The 15,184-nt window shown below is 45.4% G+C and overlaps 2 protein-coding genes across 5 annotated transcripts in view; one reads left to right on the forward strand and one right to left on the reverse strand.

Annotated features, from left to right (window-relative positions):
• The window catches only part of PRPF40B (pre-mRNA processing factor 40 homolog B), a 58,270-nt gene that overhangs the window by 395 nt on the left and 42,691 nt on the right, over positions 1-15,184 (forward strand). The gene's annotated exons all lie outside the window — the stretch shown is intronic.
• The window catches only part of FAM186B (family with sequence similarity 186 member B), a 32,042-nt gene continuing 29,497 nt past the window's right edge, over positions 12,640-15,184 (reverse strand). For both annotated transcript variants that reach the window (XM_008522076.2, XM_008522075.2), the window contains one exon: positions 12,640-12,978. In XM_008522076.2, the coding sequence (XP_008520298.1) occupies positions 12,828-12,978 (151 nt within the window). In that variant the 3' untranslated portion in view covers positions 12,640-12,827. The remainder of the gene's footprint in view (positions 12,979-15,184) is intronic.

Raw genomic sequence — 15,184 nt, forward strand, 5'->3', positions numbered from 1 at the left:
TTGGAGGGAGCGATTAAAGGGAAAGGCGAGACTTGGGGCGGGAGGCTGGGGGACGAGACGGAGCGAGGCGAGGTGAGGCGACGCTGGGAGGGGCAGGCCGGGCCGCAGACTTGGTTTCGGCTTCCTAATTCCCGCGAGGTATAAGGAGTCTTTTGATATTTCCCAGGACAAGTTATGCTTTGTTTGATTCCACCAGCGGTTTTAGGGAAACTACTTTGTGTCAGGTCCTGTGCCAGGCACGAGACGGGGAAATGATGCTGAGGAGCTCGCCCTAGCCGGAGAGATGCGGCGTACAGAAGGGGCAGGGAGGATGATGTATGAGGCAGCGATGGAGGGTCGTGGATCGCATTCCTAGAAGGTAGAGGCCCTGGGAGAAGGGGCGGTGCCCAGTTGGTCCCGTCAGCCCAACCCCACCTGGATTGCTGGAAGCAATTGTAGGTACCAGGAGGTAAGGGAGAAGACCAATGGAAGCACCTTCAGAGGGGAGTGTCCTGGAGGCATCTTCGGATGGGAGAACAAGCCTATAGGAAAAGTTGTGAGTTTAGGGGTATGAGAGCTGCCCAGGGAAACCAGAAAGACTGTCATCTAAAAGAGGGTTTATATTGGTTTTACGTTTTCTTGGAGGGGCACAAAAGTGTAGCAGCTCCAGAGAAACATACTGCAGCTCAGAATAAGGAAGATCCAATTCGGAAGCTGTCCAGCAGCTATGGCAGTCCTTTCAATGGAGATGTCAAACACATGTCCATCACCTGGACATTGCCAGGGGATTCAAGTATCAGATGGGAGGCTGGCCCTTCTGGCCCTGACAGTGTATGATAGCCCTCTCCTTCAAGAGTCCCCACCTCATTTACTGTCCTGTGATCTTGCTTGATGAGTATTAACCTATTTTATCTCCCCTGAAAGATTGCGAATTTTCTGATACAAGGTGCGGTGGACTATGTTAGATATAGCATAGTAGCTATACTAGGTGAAAGTTATCAGGGAGGTCACTAAGGAGGTGACAGTTGAGCTGAGATTTGACAGTTGATAAGGGATCAGTCGTGCAAAGAGCTGAGGTAAGATGACCTAGTCAGAGAGAACAGCATAGCTCCAAAGCAGAAAAGAGTTTGGTGAGTTTGAGGAACAGGAAGGAGTCCAGCGTGGCTGAAGCAGAGTGATCAAGAAAAAGAGGAAAAGAGATGAGAATAGAGAGGTCTTTAGGGGCAGATCACATTAGCCCTTGCAGTTCATGGTATGGATTTTGGCTTTCATTCTTAATATGTTGGAAAACTCTTCAAGGATTACAAGCAAAGGCATCCTTCTTGTGATATGATTTAATTCTTAAAATGATCTCTCTGGCTGCTTGTGGAGAACGGATTGTAGATGGCAAAAGAGGAAGCAGAGAGATCAGATAAGAAGCTGTTGCAACAATCCAGGCGAGAGGTAAACGCAGGTGGTTTAGCTGGGTTGTGGGGGCAGTAGAGATGGACAGAAACGGTGACTTTGATGTGTATGTTGGAGGTAGAACCACAAAGACTTGCTGATAGATTGGATATGGGATATAAGGGAAAGGGAAGAATCACGGACGAGGCCTAGAATTTTGGCCTAAGAAACTCAGTGGATGCTAGACTCCCCCCTCCACCCCCCGCCCCCTTTAAAATATATCCAGAATCTGGCCCTATCTGCCCAGCTCCTCCACTGTCTCCTGATCCAGATCCAGATCCCCTGGATCCATCATCTCTCACCTGGACTATTCCAAGAGCTTCCTAACTGGGCTCTCAGCATTCATCTTTACTGCCCCTCTTCCAGTTTCTTCACAGCAGCTAGGGTATTCCTATAGAATGGAATGGAATGAAAATGGAATAATAGGTTCACAAGCCTCCATCTTCCTAGGAATAAAAGCTCATAGTCTAGCTCCTGTTAGCCCTCTGACCTCATTTCCTGCTTCTCTCACTTGCCCTTTTAAAAATTTCAGTCCCCATCCCCTGCACAGTCTACCCCTTCACTGCTTTGTTTTTCTCTGTAGCCCTTACTTCGAAAGTATGATGTAATTTGCTTATTTTTTTGTTTATTTTATATCCCCTAACCTTAGAATGTAAGCTCTATGAAGGCAGTGGTTTTTGTTTTGTTCACTGCTATAGTAGGTGCTTAATATTTTTTGAGTAAGAGTTAAACTTACTGAAAAGTAGAAGTCTGTGGGAGGAGCAGGTTTGTATGGGAGCTAAACTTTGTACAGAAGTAGAGAGGGGGACACAGGGAAGAAGCCTGGCCTGGAGATCACTGTCGTGATTAGAGAATCATTATCATGAAGATCTGGATGCTAATGCCTAGGGAGAGAGTGTAGGTAGAGAATGAGGAAGGTCAAAACCAATGCCTGGGGCACTCTAACCTTTAAGGTAAGGTAGAGGAGGAGCCAGCAAAGGAACAAAAAGAAAGAAGAGTGTGGGTAAAAAAGCAGACAATGGCACTAATCATCCAGCCTTGGGGGTCCCTGGCTCCAGAATAGTCTTTCCTAGGCCAGCACTCTTTCCTGGGATAGATGTGGCTTACAATGGAGGCCATGTTCATAATCTCTCCTGGATATTTGCTCAGCTGCTTAGGGCCCCAGGCTCCTTCTGAGGAGTTGGAGCCTGGTGGTTGAGAAGACAGGCTGTGGAGTCAAACTGCCTGATTTTAAACCTCAGCAATATTACCTACCAGCTCGTGACTGTAAGCAAGTTACATTTCTTTGCCTTAGTTTCATCTTCTGTGGGGAAATAACAGTATTCATATCATAGGATGGTTCTGAGGAGTAAATCACTCAATACCTAGACACAGAGGTAGTATATTACAAGTGTCCAAAAAATGTTAGCTGTTGGTACTGTTCTTAGGGCTTGGGTCTCAGTATCTCCTGCCAGGGGTCTGAGTCAGAGTCCAGGACCCAGACTTTGATAGCACAGCCCCTCCCCACTCCTGTCCACTAGAGCAGGACCAATGCCCCTCTCACCTAACGCTGTTACCTTCTGGCCACCCAGTCAGAGGACAGGATCTGTCTGCTGTTGGCTCAACTATACCTTCTTAGGAAGGCAAGTTTGATAAAGCTATTGACCGGTACAGAGTTACCTTTGGATTCACAATGCTTTTTAAGTCAACATATGCTCTAATTGATATCTGCACAGTTTTTTTTCTCTAAGGGAAGAGAAACCATCTGCAAAGGAAGAGTCTCAGACACAGACTGAAACCTAGAGGAGAGAATCACAGACAAACTTTATGAAACATCCAACTTCTTTAACATGACAAAATTTACACATCTCAGTCCAAAAGCCAGAATCACACTTGATGAAGAAACCTAAATTACTCCCATTAAAGTTAGGTATTCCACCAGGATGGCCCCTGTGACTATTTTTATTTAACATTGCTTTGGAAGTTCTAGCCTACTTAATTAGGAAAGAAAACAATGAGTGGCCGAGTGGTTAAGTTTGTGCGTTCCGCTGCAGGCGGCCCAGTGTTTCGTTGGTTTGAATCCTGGGCACAGACATGGCACTGCTCATCAAACCACGCTGAGGCAGTGTCCCACATGCCACAACTAGAGGGACCCACAATGAAGAATATACAACTATGTACTTGGGGGCTTTGGGGAGAAAAAGGAAAAAAATAGAATCTTTAAAAAAAAAAAGAAAGAAAGTATAGGAGAATAAAATGTCCCATTTACAAGAGTAACAACAAAGTAAACTAACCAAGAGTAATCTTAACAATGAATGTGCTACGTTTAGGTGCCTAAAACTAAAGTGCTATCAAAGGACACGAAAGGAGACTTGAATAAATGGAAAAGTATACTCTACTTTTAGGTAGAAAGACTCACTATCATAAAGATGTCAGCTCTCCATAAATTAATCTATAAATTTAATGCAATCTAATAAAAATACCAACAGACTACATAACCTGAATATAAAGTTCGTATGCAAATTTTTGCATCAAGAATAGCCATGAACATTCTGGAAAAGGTTAATGGGAGGGGAATAGTTCTACCAGATATTAAACCATTAAAAGCTACAATAATTAAAATAGTAAAATCCAAGGGACACTATCATATGCCTGGGCAATTTTATCAAGAGAACAAACTAGAGAGTCCAGAAATAGACCCAAGACATTTAAAATGTTAGTATATCATAAAGATGGCATTGTCTGTCAGTTGGGAAAAGATAGATTATACAATAAGTTGTATTGAGACAATTGTGTAGCCACCTGAAAAAAAATAATATGGTGTCTCTACTTTAGTACTTATGCCAAAATAAATCCATATGAATCAATTGGGTTTAAATAAATGTAAAAGAATAAAACCATAAATTTTTAATGTCATGGTGGAGAAAGTATTTTTCAGAATAGCTCAGAATTTCCCAAAGCATGAAAAAAAAGACAAATTCTGTCAATGTAAAAATCTATAATTTCTGCAGAGCAAAAACACCATAAACAAAGACAAATGGCAAACTGGGGGAAATAGTTGCAACTCATATCATACACAACAGGACTAATTTGCTTAATATATACAAAATCCCTTCAAATCAATAAGAAAAAGAACAAAATTCCAATAAGAAAATGGATGGTTAACATAAAAGGAAAGATAAATGGCTCTTAGACATATGAAAAAATACTCAGCCTCACTCACAAGAAAATTGAAACTACATTTAGATATCATTTTTCACCTATAGATTGGCAAAAATTCAAAATGTTTGACAGTAGATCCTTGGCATGGTTATGGGAAAATAGTCCCTCTTATATGTTACTGGTAGAACTGTAAATTGTCAATACTTGTCAAAATTACAAATACATTGGGTCGGCACAGTGGTTAAGTGTTCACATGCCGCTTCTCAGCGGCCCAGGGTTCACCGGTTTGGATCCCGGGTGCGGACATGGCACCACTTGGTAAAAAGCCAAGCTGTGGTGGGCGTCCCACGTGTAGGGTGGAGGAGGATGGGCATGGATGTTGGCTCAGGGCCAGTCTTCCTCAGCAAAAAGAGGAGGATTGGCAGTAGTTAGCTCAGGGCTAATCTTGCTCAAAAAAAAAAAAATTACGTATACATATAATTTCTGATCCAATATACTTGCACACATGCAAAATGAACTATATACATAGTTATCACTATAAAATTGTTTAGAGTAGCAAAAGATAACAAACAACTCAAACATCTATCACTAGAAAATCAGTTAAATAAATTATGGTCCATCCATAAGATGGAATATCACACAGCCAGGCTGAAGAGCTGTCACAAAAATCTTTATAAGCCATGATTATACTCATGAAGAGCCATTAAAGAGTTTTTAAGCAGGGATGTGGGTATGAGATCTTGATTTTAGAAATATCTCTTTGGTCTAGTATGGAGCATAGACTGAAAGAGTAAAACTAGAGACATGAGGATCAATCAGTGGCCTAAATTAGGGTAGTCACTGAGACGACACATATGATACAGACTGGACAGGCTTGGTGACAGATTGGATGTAGGGGTGCAAGAGACAAGGCACTGATGATACCCTGGTTTCCAGCTTTAACAGTAGATGGAGAGTGATGGTTATGCACTGAGATAGGGAGCACAAGTAGAGAAGCCAGTTTGGGTGAGAAGGAAAGATGAGTTTTATTTAGATGAACTAAGTTGAAGGTGCCAGTGGGCAACCACTTGAGATGTTCAGTTGGGTGTTTGGATATACAGCTGTATGACTCAGGGGAGAGATTGGAATTAGGGATAAATTTGAGAATCATCATATAACTGATGTGCACAGCCATAGGGGAGGATGAAGTTATCATGGGATATCCTGTGGCATGAGGAGAGGAGAGATTCTAGGCACTGGAACAACCCCTAGAGTACACAGGCAGAGGAATATGAGAACATAGGAGGGAACCCAAAGATCACAAGACAGAAGTCAAGGGAAGAGTGTGGTAGCATTTAGTGGTCTGCATCTCTCACTTGATTATGATATCCTTGAGGACATAAACTGGGGTTTGTTTTCTTTGTTTTCTCCCTATCTTCTCCATCCCTACCTTCATTCAATACAAGGTTTTGCACCTGATATGTCTGTGAACAAATAAGGGTATGAAGGAGTAAATCCAATCACAGCTGGCTCTTTACGCTACTTTAGTTCAAACCTTCATCACTGCTCCTCTAATTGGTTTCCTTGCATCCGTTCTCTAACCTCTCACATTGACACAGCTGCCTCTCTAAAGCACAGATCTGGTACTACCACTCCTCTCCGTGAAAATCATCAATGGCTCTCCACAGCCTACAGAGGAAAAGCCTCAGCTTGGCCTTCAAGCCCATCCAAACCCAATCACAGCCCAGCTTAGCTCCTACAACACCTAGCTTCTACCCACTGAACTACAGCCATCTTGACCACTTTTTGGCCTATAAACATGGTCTATGCTTATAGTGTTCTATTCCCTAGGATTCCTCCAGATTCCCCCATCCCTGCCACCTGTAGTGGTTCCACCCATCCTTCAACATTCTATTGAAGTCCCACTTAGACCTGAAGGCCTTCCCAGACCCTCACTGTAACAAATACCTCCTTCCCCTATTCTCCATTTTACTTTGCACCTGTGTTACTTCACTTGCCCTATACTGTGTTTGTTACATATACCAGCTCCTCACTATTTACTACTCTATTTCCCACTGGAGCGTGGAGAGGGATTGTGTCTCAATGTAATCATTACACATCCAGCACTTAGCACAGTGCATTCAGTAAGCGATTGCTGAATGAGTGATGGATAGGTGGATGGTAAGTCCTTGGGAGTACAAGGACACAGTTCTGTTTATTTTTGTTACCACTCCAGTGCTTTGCAAATTGTCTGTAGCCTATGTTTGCAGTAAGCTCCTTGGAAATTTGTTTTATTCACTTTTATACCCTCACTGCCTGGTACAGAGCATAGCACCACAGTAGGTGCTCAATAAATGTTTGAAGACTCAATAATTACTGTTTTAATTTGCTCTCAGGAGTCTTCGGAGAGGCCAATCGCTTTGGCACACGGTATTTTATACGTGCTTCTGCCAGTTCTGACAGGCTGCCTTTGCAGGTCAGGGACAAGCTGTGTCGTGTAAACATGGCTGTACAGAGGGACTGTGAATGAAGTGTGGCTAACAGACCAAATTAGGGTTGTCATGGTGGTTAAGCATTTAACACAAAGAGATGTGGCTCTCCAGGCAGAAACACAGCCCAGAAGAAGCTTCAGAGGCAAAAGCAAGGCAGCTTAACTAAGGGAGAATTGGAATCACTTATTCCTGACTTGGTTTCCACTCTGTGCACAGCCCTCTGTGCTGGGGGCAGCCACAGCTGTGAAAGCACTGGGCATCTGCTCTTAAAGAGTTTAAGGTCTGGTAGGGCTGAGGACAGGCTCACCAATAATCCCAGAGGAAAGACAAGATTGCTCAGTGCTGGAGGGTGGAGAGCTCCAGGAGAGGGGGTCTCTGGGAAGATTAGGAAAGGCTTCTTGGGGGTAGCGGAGCAGCATATGAGCTCATTTACTAAGCTTTCCTGACTGGGATGGGAATTGGAGTAGCTTCCAACTAGTCCCCCTGCATCCCACTCCCAGCCTGCAGTCTGTTCTCATCACCGTAGCCAGACCCATGCTCTTGTAGTCAGATTATGTCACTTCTCTGCTCAAAATTCTGCAATGGTTCCCATTTCATTCAGAGTAAAAATGGCTCCTATTCATTCAGAGTGGGGGAAAAATGTCCTCACAGTGGCCTAGAAGGCCTTACGTGATCTGTCCCCCAGTCACTTCCCCAGCATCATTTCCTCTATCCTCCCACTCACTCACCCAGTGCCAGCCACACTGGAGACTTTGCTATTCCTTGAATGTGCCACATGCTCCCAGCTCAGGCTGTTCCCTCTGCCTGGCATGCTCTTCCCTCATAGCTGGCTTCTTCACCTCCTTCAAATCTTCACTAAAATGTCACCTCAGTGGGGCCTGACATGACCTAATTTTTTTTTTTAAGATTTTATTTTTCCCTTTTCTCCCCAAAGCCCCTCGGTACATAGTTGTGTATTTTTAGTTGTGGGTCCTTCTAGTGTGGCATGTGGGATGCTGCCCCAGCATGGCTTGATGAGTGGTGCCATATCCACGCCCAGGATTCAAACAGGGGGAACCCTGGGCCAACAAAGCAGAGCGTGCGAACTTAACCACTCGGCCACGGGGCCGGCCCCAAGACATGACCTATTTTAAATTGTGATCGCTATGTTCTGGTACCTTACCCCTCTTTTGAAGTTTGTGTTTCTCCACAGCATCTTCTACCGTCTGCCATTCTGTGTATTTTACTAATTTTTTCTTTATTGTCTGTTTTCCCTCAACAGAATATAAGCTCTGTGAAAGCATTTTTTAAAAAACCACTATTTCCTTCAATACTATAATCCTAACACCAAAAACAGTGGCTAGTATTAGGTGCCCAATAGATATCTATTGACTGAATGAATGAATGAGGACATGATAGATGTTTGAGGAAGTCTACAGGAAGGGCCTCCTGGTAGAGTTCCTAAAAAATACTTGCCTGAAGAATCCTTCATAGGGACAGATCTCTGAACTGCAGAGCTGAGGACCCTGCTGGAGTGGGTGGTCAAGTGAGGAGGAAGTGGCCCTAGGCTGAGAGATAGAGGACTCTGGCCACCACGAACAGTGTGTAGGATCCAGATGTCCAAAGGCTGGGTCAGGGATCCCTTGTCTCTTTCCCCTGCCGTTGCTGTACTTGCTCTCCATGCTCAGCCGGGCACCTTCTCAGATGAACCCCACTCAGCGTTAGTTGTGTCCATCTTTCGGCAACTCCCACATTTTTAATTTGGCCCCTCTTCCTATCCCGGCCAGCCAAGGCCCTTAAATAAGCGCTTTGCTGCCTCCCTGTGGCTCCTGCAGTAAAGGAACTCTCTTCTGGAAAGTGAGGTGACAGAGGCCTACAAAGGGACTCTTAGAAAGGAGGGGAGCTTGTGGGAGAGGAAACCTTAATCTTTATGACCCCTTGGCAACCCTGAACTATTGACAACTGCCGCCCTCTCACAGACATTGCTGCCAGTGTCAATGACCATCCCCTCAGCAGAGCTGCAACAGGTGTTGCCAGCTGGACTCGGGCTTTGGCTGTTCTGGGCTGGTCACCTTTGGGAAAAGAATTTGGGGCAACAGTCAGATCCTAGGACCTACCTTGAGGGGTATTGAGGCCAGTGGACTAATATGTCTAGCCTCTACCTTCTCTGCCTCCTTCTAACTCTAGCCCATAAATAGTATTTGAGGGGTGAAACAGCCACCAGCCAGCTCAGGGCTGGGTATGTGTAAAGAGAGGAGTGGCCTGGGTGTGACAGAAGAGGGAGGGCCAGACATTGTGGAGAACTGGAGGGCCCGTGCCCTGTAGGACACTGCTCGGCTGATCCACTGCTCAGTTCCAGCCTCTTGTTTTTGCGGGTAACAGAAACCTGCCTAAGTCCGTATCAGCCCTCAAATGGGGGAATGTCCTGGAATGCTATCTGGTGGACCCACAAGGCAGGGATACAGCTGGGCCTCAGGAACCATCTGGCTGGCAAAGTTTCTGATGAGAAGACTGCTTTCTTACTTGTCTGTGTAATTTTTGTTGTTTTCTTTCTGGCTGCTTTCAAGATATGTTCTCTTATCTTTGGTTTCAGCAGTTTGACTATGATATACTTAGGTATGTTTTTCTTTGTATTTATCCTGTTTGGAGTCCTCTGAGCTTCTTGGATTGTTGTCTTTCATTGACTTGGGAAATTCTCAGTGATTGTCTCTTCAAATATTTCTTCTGCCTGGTTCTGTCTCCCTTCTCCTTCTGGGACTTCAATTACATGTGTCTTAGGCCATTTGTCATTGTTCCACACAGCTTGCCCAGTTTTGGGTTTGCATGATTGTTTCTTTGTTTGCTTTTACTATTTGTGCTATAGTTTGTTTGTTTGTTTGTTTGTTTGTTTTTTGAGGAAGATTAGCCTTGAGCTAACTGCTGCCAATCCTCCTCTTTTCGCTGAGGAAGACTGGCCCTGAGCTCACACCCATGCCCATCTTCCTCCACTTTGTATGTGGGATGCCTACCACAGCATGGCTTGCCAAGCAATGCCATGTCTGCACCCGGGATCCGAACCAGCAAACCCCAGGCCACTGACGCAGAACGTGCACACTTAACCGCTGTGCCACCAGGCTGGCCCCCTAAGTATAGCTATTTCAAAGACTCCAATTGATAGTTACATCTTAGACATGCTTATTTTTATTTTAAAGATTGGCACCTGAGCTAACAACTGTTGCCAATCTTCTTTCTTTTTTCTTTTCTGCTTTTTCTCCCCAAATCCCCCCAGTACATAGGTGTATATTGTAGTTGTGGGTCCTTCTAGTTGTGGTATGTGGGACACCGTCTCAGCATGGCCTAATGAGTGGTGCCATGTCCGCGCCCAGGATCCAAACTGGTGAAACCCTGAGCCGCCGAAGTGGAGAGCATGAACTTAACCACTTGGCCAAGGGGCCAGCCCCTTAGCCATGCTTATATTGTCTTTTTGAGAAAATGACTTCTCCATTCATGGAGTCATGCTCATCCTTCTTCTGACTTTTTCCAAGTTGGCCTCCCCAGTACATGGGATACACCAGACCCCACATGGCTTTCCTCCCTCTGGCTATTTGACTGAGTTGTTTATAAAAGCTTTTTGTCCCTTCCACCTCACCAGCACCTCCTTGAAGTTCACAGTTAGGGCTAAACTAGACCCTTCCCTCATGTCCCCTTCCAAATTAGTGTTAGTTCCTCATCTGGGAGGCCCCTGAGGTCACGGGCCATGCCAGCCTCAAATCTAGCTTGAAGAAATATTCCTTCTCAGGGCTTGGCTTCCTTGAGTTTTTTGAAGGTGAAGGCAATATCATGTTTGACCAAATACATCAACTTTGCTCTTTTTTTTTTTTTTTTTAAAAGATTGGCACCTGGGCTAACAACTGTTGCCAATCATTTTTTTTTTTCTGCTTTATCTCCCCAAACCACCCCTGTACACAGTTGTACATCCTAGTTGCAGGTCCTTCTAGTTGTGGGATGTGGGACACCGCCTCAATGTGGCCTGACGAGTGGTGCCATGTCCGCGCCCAGGATCCGAACCCTGGGCCGCCGCAGCGGAGCGCGCAAACTTAACCATTCGGCCACGGGGCTGGCCCCTCAACTTTGCTCTTAAGAGAAAAAAAAAACAAAAGAAGCTCATGTATAGTGTCAAAGAACCTCCTCACTAGAAAAACACCATCTATATCTATATGTCTCCTTGGTTTCCAACCCTCTTGGCTTCACAGTTCGGCCCATGCAGGCCTTCTTTGCCTTCAAGGAGATGAAATTGTTGGCAAAGCAGAAGAATCTGTCAGATATTCTGCTTTCTTGCCAGAGAGCTTGCTAGAGGACATCCAGAAAGTCAAAGTCCTCCATCACCAAAGCGGGTTTAGCCACTAGGCACCTTAGAGCCTATGAAAACACACAAAACCTTTAAAAATGTTATTGGCATCAAAAAATGTAAAATATACATGTATAACTAAATGTTTATAAAATGTAATATTGTCAGTTTCATTAAACTGTCAAAGTTAATATTCAAAATATTCTCATTACATTTACAAAACTTGTTAGATTTCATCTCTATGCATGAAGATTGTTGAGAAGTCACAGCCAGCTACAGATTAAAAAAACTTACTCATAGCCAGTTAATTTCCAAAGCAAAGTTATAAAAAATCCTTTCAAATTATTTAAAGCAATACAGTGAGTGTGAGGGCATTTTAATATGTTGGATACAATTGAGGTGAGGCCTCCAAAAAAGAATAATGCTGGGACTTGAAAGGCTAGAAATGGCCCTTCACTGCCACAGCAGTCCTGTGTGCGTGACCTGCATGGCAAATGCCTCTCACCTTCCTCCCCCGCCAGGCTTCCTTGCAATATGTGAAGCTGTGGCTTAGAAATCAGATCCTACTCTGACATCATCTAAGAGCCAGCTGTTCACATGCCAAATCCTCCTCTTCCTTCCAGAGTCTCAACCTTAAACTGGAAGCAAGGATGGGTGCCATTCCTCAGAAACAGAATCACTGGATTGCCGGTTCTCTGAGGACAGGGTTATTTCCTAGTTAATGTTTTATTATGCCTGGTCCCTAGGCCAAGTCTGTCTGGAGGAGTGGAGAAGAAGGGGCAGGGCAGAGGCCAATGGCTTCCTGGGAGGGAGAGTGAGCGGGAGGGTGCTTGTAAGCTGAATGAACTAAGGAAAGCAGTGTCTTAACTGAATTGACAGACAATTGCCATAGATGGCCTCCTCAGCCCACACCATCTGGATTTGGAACCTCAGTGTCTCCATTTCTTCCACCTTTGTCCTCACTCCTCAGAGATGCACTTGCGTTTGCCTCCCACCCAGTGCCATTTGGCTCTGACTTGTACTTGATATCTCCTTTCATTTTTATCTTCTGCGCATTCATGATAATCATCAGTATTTCAGTTACTTATTGTCCATGTCTTTGATTAATTGAAGAGTTACTGACACCTACTGTGTGCCAGGCACTCATCATGGCCTTCTCGGCTTGTTGATTCCCAAAGGGCAGAGTCAACACTTGGTGAATTCTCTCTGATCAGTGTCCAGGTCAGTGGCCAGGTGCTTATGGACCTGGTTTCAAAAAATGAGTTGGGGAGGTGTGGGTTTCAGCAATGAGACAGAAAATTTAAAAAATAAACACACCTCTATTTTATTAAAAATGCACAGTTTGGGGACTGGAGGAGGAAAGCAGTGTTTCTCAAGGTTCTAGGACTACTTAGCCATACCCAGAGTGTGCGTTTAAAAATACCACCTGGGAACCTGCATTTGGAATAAGTTTCCATGTGATACGTAGTCACCCTGAAGTCTGAGAATCACTGGCTGAGGGATGGAGTGGGGACTGGGGTTGTCTCGATCCTCCTGCTTTTTAGGGTTCCAGGGAAGGACTCGTTTGACTTTTTACGAACAAGTTCAGCTGACTCATCTGGGGGTTCCAGGCATGTCTTTCTTTGGGTCGCTGAGGCACTGAAAGAGTTAATACAGTTATCGATGGGGCAGCAGCTGAGACAAGGATGTGAGTGCCCACGCAGCCCACTCAAGATCTTCCCTGGTCGTCTCTGGGAGAGTCTCTGGGGCCCGGACTTAACCCAGATGTGGAACTGCTTAACACAACATTTCTGCCACATCCCAGGGGCTCTGCTTCTCTCCTTGTGAATCTGCCTCTTTTCTCACTTCACAGAATACTTTCTCTTCCCTCCCGTCACTCTTCCATGCTCTTTCCTACCCATCCATGTTTCTTCCTCTCCACCCCCATCTGATCTCTTTCCCAGAAACCAAGTTATAAGCCTTCTCCTGTGTCTGCAGCATGCTGGATGTCTGTGTGAACCACTGTGCACTTTAGCTGTGCAGGACTAGGCCCTGAGCAAGGGAGAGCAGGCCAGTTAGAGTCGAGGTTAGGATTCTTCTCCAGCTGCGGACAGTGTTTGGTGCATGCAGACACACAGATATCTTACCTGTCAGACAGAGAGTCCAGGGGAGACACTTATAATGCAAAGCAGAGAAAGATCTTAAAGAAGGGAGTTTGCTGGGTTTTGAGGGTTACAGTCCTCCTAGTGTCACAAACCACAGAGGGAAGATGAAAAGCCCTTCCTCACACACTGAGAGGACACCGCAGCTGGCCTGTAGATGACACAGGTTGTCAATGCCAGGCAGACCAGGGGAATGGGGCAGTTGGCATGAGGTCGGTCCTAGTTATGAAACTAGATGGTACTGTGAATGGGACAGCATGGCCAGGGGAGCTGGTGAGGTTGGCAGGACCACCAAGAGGTGAGTGACCTGGAACCACACAGCAGGTAGACGTGAGGATTCGTGCTAGGCCACGGGCAGGTGGCCAAAGAGAAGGTGCACTTTTGGGAGTGGAAGCAGAGTGAGTGTGTCTTCAGAGGGGCACACACACAGAGCACTCACAAAGAGGGCAGCACGAGCACCACCCCCAAGGCAGCAGTAGCCTGGGCAGCGGCAGAGAACTTTCGTTAAAGAGTGGTAGATCCTCATGCCACAATAACAGGATCCCAAGAATGCAGGGAGCCCCCACAATGAAATGTCGAGGCCCAGCCTGACACAGAGGTAGGTGATGCCACCCTGCAATGTGGAAAAAGAAGGCAGAAGAAGCATGGCTTTGCCTCTACGCCTGGTAGAGAAACAAACTGAATAAATTGGTGTAGCGTTGGGAAAAAGGGAAGAAACTTGTATTCATCTAAATTCCTCCGGAAAGGGAAAGCTGTCTTTGCCGAGAACAATATTTTGATAAGTGCTTAAGCCTGAAGCTGAGATCCCCGCGGAGGCCTGGGTGTGGGTGGAACAGTTCTGTGTGAGACGGAAGGAGTTTCTGAATTTTGCATGTTATACCAAAGAGAGAGGGGAAGGAAGGAGGCTGCTGTTTGGTGCTGTTCACTGTGAGTCCCTTTCCCCAATCACCCCCTTAAATTTTCAGAAAGTTACTAACATCACGAAATGCTTGGGGTCAAGTGGAGTACATACACTTGATTTATGTGCATGTATTTATGTACGTGGGAAGAGCACAGCAGTTGGGGCCTCAAACAGATGCCAAGCAGAGCCCAGGCACTGGCAGGGATGCAGAGGGAGAGGAGAAGGAGCTCTGAGAGACACCACTATAGGGGAGGCCTCGAGCAAGTTTAGCCAAATTTCAGCAAGGCGGGGCCCCAGTTGACTTCTGGGTCATTAAGTTGTGCCACAGTGTTGTTTTGCTTATTCTCAATTAATTCTGTTTGCTATTTCCAGATCAACTAACAACAACAACAACACACACACACATAGACCCCTTGGAAACTCTCCAGAAATTGAAAACCAGGTATCTATGTACTAGGTGGGCTATCATGCTGATGTCAAGCTGAGGTTCTCTGGTGCACTTCAGAGCGGAAGCATAGCTAAGGACTGGCCTTCTTTGATGCTGCCATGCCACCATGCCTTAACTAAGTCTTTGTCTGGAGGATGGTGGCAGCACCAGCATCTTACAGCTCTGGGTTTTGGTTAGGTCTAGACTGGCAGGCATCAGTGCCCTCTCCCTTTCAAAGATCTTTAATTGGGGCAGGGCCAGGACCACAAGAGGCAGCTGGTTTTGGTAATCTAGAAAGGCTCCTTGAAAGAGCCTTGTGTTTTCAATAGTGACATCTTCAAGCCAAGAGAGGCAAAACCCAGAAAAGCCTCTTGT

Source organism: Equus przewalskii, chromosome 5, assembly GCF_037783145.1.
Source record: "Equus przewalskii isolate Varuska chromosome 5, EquPr2, whole genome shotgun sequence".
NCBI lineage: Eukaryota > Metazoa > Chordata > Mammalia > Perissodactyla > Equidae > Equus > Equus przewalskii.